Source organism: Chelonoidis abingdonii, chromosome 11 (assembly GCF_003597395.2).
Source record: "Chelonoidis abingdonii isolate Lonesome George chromosome 11, CheloAbing_2.0, whole genome shotgun sequence".
NCBI classification, from domain to species: domain Eukaryota; kingdom Metazoa; phylum Chordata; order Testudines; family Testudinidae; genus Chelonoidis; species Chelonoidis abingdonii.
In genome coordinates this window covers 18,767,800-18,772,876 of record NC_133779.1, presented here as the reverse complement: position 1 = coordinate 18,772,876, position 5,077 = coordinate 18,767,800, and the positions used below count along the sequence as shown (strand labels likewise).

The 5,077-nt window shown below is 59.7% G+C and overlaps 1 protein-coding gene across 1 annotated transcript in view; it reads right to left on the bottom strand.

Annotated features, from left to right (window-relative positions):
- PLP2 (proteolipid protein 2) overlaps positions 1–917 on the bottom strand; it is an 8,232-nt gene extending 7,315 nt beyond the window's left edge. Inside the window, exon 1 of the mRNA XM_032770175.2 lies at positions 734–917. Within this exon, the coding sequence (XP_032626066.1) occupies positions 734–823 (90 nt within the window). The 5' untranslated portion in view covers positions 824–917. The remainder of the gene's footprint in view (positions 1–733) is intronic.
- Between the last annotated feature and the right edge of the window lie 4,160 nt (positions 918–5,077).

The following is a 5,077-nucleotide window of genomic DNA, read 5'->3' as shown; positions in this document are numbered from 1 at the left end:
TTTAGCCAGGAAGAGAAACCCAGGAGTCCTGGCTCTCAGCCCCCCTGCTCTAACCACCAGCCCGGCCACCCCATCCAGAGCTGGAGGAGAAAACCCAGGAGTCCTGGCACCCCGTCCACCAGCCCCTCCCCCCCCACACTCTAACCACCAACCCCCACTCCTCTCCCAGAGCTGGGGAGAGAACCCAGGAGTCCTGGCACCCAGCCCCTTGCCCCCTTTGGGTGCCAACCCTGTCTGAATCACAGTTCCCTCCATTCAGTTGGCGGGAGCCACATCCCAGCTCTGCCCTTCGCGGGCTGCAGCTGATTCACTTCCAACAGGGCGGTAACCTCCCCCCACAACTACCCAGAAGTCACACACCGCTCTGGACTGGGAACCAGGACTCCTGGGTTTTCTCCAGCTCTGGGAGGGGAGCGGGGTCTAGTGGTTAGACCAAGGGGGACAGGGAACCAGGACTCCTGGGTTTTCTCTCCAGCTCTGGGAGGAGAGCCGGGTCTAGTGGTTAGAGCAGGGGAGCTGGGAGCCAGGACGCCTGTGTTCTCTCCCGGCTCTGGGAGGGGAGTGGGAGCCAGTGGCTTTGAGCAGCGTGTGTGGACACACCGGGTCAGGACCCTGTTCCTGCCTCTGTGGGGTGCGTGTAAGACCTGACGTGTGGCTGACACCCATGGGCGCCTCCTTCCTCCGTGTGCCCCGGGACCCCCGTCTCTGCTCTCCCCACCCCCGGATAACTCACAATCTCCAGCGCCAGGACGGTGCCCTTGTGAGAGCGGAGGAAGCTGGTGCATTGCCCCATGCACCCTGGGGTGCCGCTAGAGGAGTCCATGGCCCTGGAGAACCCCCAGACGGCTCCGGCTGTCAAGGGACTGTCAGAGATGTCAGCAGACGGGGCAGGGCGTGGGGCGGGCGGGGCTCAGCCGGGCGGGGCTGGCCCTTTAAGAGCAGCCGGAGGGAGCCCGTCACTTTCTAAGAAAGGCATTGGACGGGGCGGGCGCCGGAGCCTGGTTAAGGTGGCATCGGAGCCTGGTTAAGGTGGGGCTGGAAGATGCTGGAGCCCAGTTAAGGTGACGCTGGAAGGCACCGGAGCCCAGTTAAGGTGGCATCAGAGCCCGGTTAACTTGACACTCTCTAGTGCAGGAGCCTGATTAAGGAGACGCTGGAGCCCGGTTACGGTGGCACCGGAGGGTTAGGAAGGAGGGACTGGAGCCTGGCTACGGTGGGGGGCTCAGGGGAGAAGCCCAGCTGGTTATGAGGCGCTAGAGACAAATAATAGAGGAAGCCAGATGGAGGGAGGGACGCGCCTGGATTCTGCCACCTCCCCCTCCGCTCTGTGCTTTACAAATGGCTCAGTGGGACAGAAAAGGAATCTAGTCAGCCCCCCCACTTGTGTCCATATCTCCCCCCTTCCCGCCGCCCCTCCCCACTCCTTCCCCTTCCCCCTCTATCCTGCACCCTGCACCCCTTCCCCCCACCGCTCCTTCCCCACCCTCTTACACACCCACCCAATCAACCCCACAGCTCCTGCTTCCCTTTGCCTCTATCCACCCTTCCTCCGCACCCCTCTATCCCCCACTCATCCCCCCTCCTTTCCCCCCTGCCCCCTCTAGCTCCCACTTGCATACCCCCCCTTCCCCCCCCATTCTATCACACCCAACCCTCTCCAATCCATCCTATCCACCGTCCTATCACCCACTCCTCTAGCACCCCCTCCTACATCCTCTGCGCTTTCCTCTGCCCTCTACTCCACAGCACCCACGCCTTCCTCCCATAACCCCTCTATCTCCACCGCGCGCCCGCACCGACGTCCTTCCCTCCCTCTAGCCACCCACCTATCCCCCCACATCCCTGGCTTCCTTTGCCCTCTATCCATCCACCCACCCCCAACATCCCTCCTTTCCCACTCTGCTCTACCCCCCCGCCCTCCGTCCCCATAACACTCCTCCAGCCATCCCCAGACCTCCCCCACCCCCGAGCCAGGTGGGCTGCGCTGTGCAGGGCGGACCCACGTTAGGCATCGTGCCACCGCTGCAATCACGCGCTCGCAGAGACTCGCCAGGAAGTGCAGCTGGGCAGAGCGTGCCAGATAGGGGAGCAAACAGCACAAAGCTTGGATGCCCCCGCAGGCCTGCCAGGGCGCCGGGGCCGATTCTGAGCTCGCATCAGGGTTAAAAGCCAAGAGTCACCCCCCTGAGCTTGTCCCCCTTCCGCCTCCTTTAACCACCCACTCCCCCCACCCCATTCTTACCGGCCGGGGGGTGCCACCCTGCAGGGGGGACTGCTGATAGTCAAAGATAAACAGCAGCCTGCAGACCTGGGCGGTTGGGGCAAGACCGTTGTGGTGGTTGCCATGTGTCTGAACCACCTCTCCCCACATCGCTCCCTGCTCGCCCACGGAGGTTCACCCACTCCCCTCCCACAAGAACTCTGGTTCTCTCCGCTGGGAGAGTGAGAGATGGGGTCTGGTGGTTAGAAGCGGGGGGTGGGCTGGGAGCCAGGGACCGCCTGGGGTCTCTCCGGCTCTGGGAGGAGTTAGGGGCTGTGGGTTAAGCAGGGTGGGGGGGGCTGGGAGCCAGGATCCTGGGTTTCTCATCTGGCTCTGGGAGGAAGAGTGGGTGTTAGTGATTAAGAGGCACAGAGGGGGCTGGGAGCCAGGATCCTGGGTTCTCTCTCTGCTCTGGGAGGGGTAGTGAGGGTGTAGTGGTTGGGACAGAGGGCTGGGAGCCAGGACTCCTGGGGTCCCCAGCTTGGAGGGGAGTGGGGGCTTGGTGGGTTAGAGCAGCATGGTGCTGGGAGCCAGGACACCTGGTTGTGGGTCTAGGCCAGGAGAAGGCATGTCCAAGATGCTTTTGTGCTACTGAAAATGACTCAGGCGACACAACCACAACCCTTTGGGTTTTCCTTTTTACATCATTGGGGGTGAAGGAGTTTCTGTTCATTTCAAATAAAGTCGGTCCCCATGGAGACAAAACCAAGGCAACTGCTGCACAACTTAATGCAAGATAACCGCGACCCCCCCCCCACCTCCATGGCCCTAGGAATGTGAGGACCCCATTCAGTGGACAGAAACCAACCATTTCCCATCTCCCCAGTTCAAACATTCTGCCCCCCTCCATGGAATAGGTCTGTGACTCTCCCCCCTCACTGCTGCACAGATGGATCAGGTCCCACGTGTGAAACCTACGATGGATTGGTCTATTCCTTCCCTGCTCTATGAATGCGTTTGGCCCTTGGTTTTTTGGAAAAATTGGAATGGATTGGATCAATTCCTCCCTCTCCCATTGGAATGGGTCAGTCCCATGTTGGTCTGTGGAGTGTTGGCAGGTATAGTGACAGAACCAATTGCAATCCTGACATGGGGGATACAAAATTACAGTGGACAATACCATGCCAAACAGGGCAGCAGTGGACAACACCATTGCAACAAAGACCAGTGCGGCGGAGGGGAGAGAAGGGTAACCAGCAGAGTAGAAGGGTACAGCAACTGATTGTGATTGGGGGGGGAGATAGGAAAGTACCATCATTGTTACATTGTTGTTGGGGGAGGACACGACACAAGACGAAACTGAAGGTCCATATTCACAGCACCGAGGGTGTCGGAAACAGGAGAAGTTGATACCACTGCATAGCTGATGTGTGAGGAGGAAATGGCAGGTCCACGTGAGTAGATTAGACAGTACCATTAATCAAAATGAAGGGAGGGGAACAAGAGTGGAGGGTACACTACATAGCTGGGCACTTCGTTGAAGGGGTGGAGAAGAGGAGAATGGAAAGGTACCATTGCACATTCCAATGAGTGGGATGGAAGTGGGACGCTCCCAGGACACTGAGAACATCCTGCTCCCAGGGCAGGGCTGGACTAGGTCCTCTGCTCACCTCCCTGCATTGCCCTGCCCAGGCTGCCCTTCCATTCGTCCTCCCTCTCCCCTTATGCAGACACCCCTCAGGCCCGCGAGAGCCGCTCCTGACTGGGACACAGCCAGGGCCGGGGGACTGGTTCCTGAGGACCCCTCCAGAACTCTTCCCTCTGGGGGAGAGGGACCCGCTCTCTCCTCCTGGCCTCCGCCTCTTCCCCGATGCTGGCAGCCCTGTCTGCGTCCCAGACGTCTGGCACCAGCGTTTGGTGGCCAGCGCTGGATCCATCGCTCGGCACTGCTTGGAGAAGCCTCAGGCAGCCCGGCATCCCGTCCACCAGCGGTGGAGACCTCTCAGCCTGTTCTGCTCTCCAGCCATGTGGTGCCAAGTCCACCCTCTGGGCATCTGTCCCGCTCGCCTGGCGGGGCTGGGGGAAGTTGTCTCATGCGTCTGAGAGGGATAGAGAGAATGACCATGGGGGGGAGCAAGGCCCCCCCCCCCCAAGGAAAAACATAAAAGTAGAATGATCGCCCCCCCAAAGTTACCCTGGGATTGCTTTCCTTAGGGAGTCTCCCCCCTGGGATAACTCATTTTCTGTGGGGAGGTGTTCCCCCTCGCCACCCGCATGTCCTTCCAAACATCTGTTTCAGATGTTGGCTAAACAGCAAGGTCTGGTGAAGATTTTTTTGGGGGTGGTGTAGTTGTGGGAGTCTCCTTGGGGGTATAACCAGGGTCAGTTGGATGAGAGGGTGGGGGTGGTCTGTGGGGCAACAGCAGGGGTCAGGCAAAGGTCACATTGGTGGGCCAAGAACAGGAGGGGGTTACTCAATATATCCCCATACTATGGGGGGTATTTTATACTCTCTAGCACTGGAGAGATTCCCCCCACCACCCGGAAACACACTGAACTCCAAACATTCCCTGGGGGGGGGGTGTCTTGTCAGGATTGGCCAAGCAAACAGACAAGGGGACCCGGTAGTATGGGGGAGAGGGTGCAGGACTGGCTCATTCTCTGGTCTAGGGGGGCCAACATGGATTGGCCCATTGCTGTAACTGGAATGGGGGCGGATTGACCCAGCTTACTACTGTACCTGGGGGGATGAATTGCCCATCGGCTTGTGACTGGGATGGGTGGGGCTGGATGGCCAGTGCTTCTGGCCTGTGTGGGGAGAAAGTTACCCTTTGCTGTGATGGGCGGGCCTGGATTGACCCACTGCTCTGACTGGGT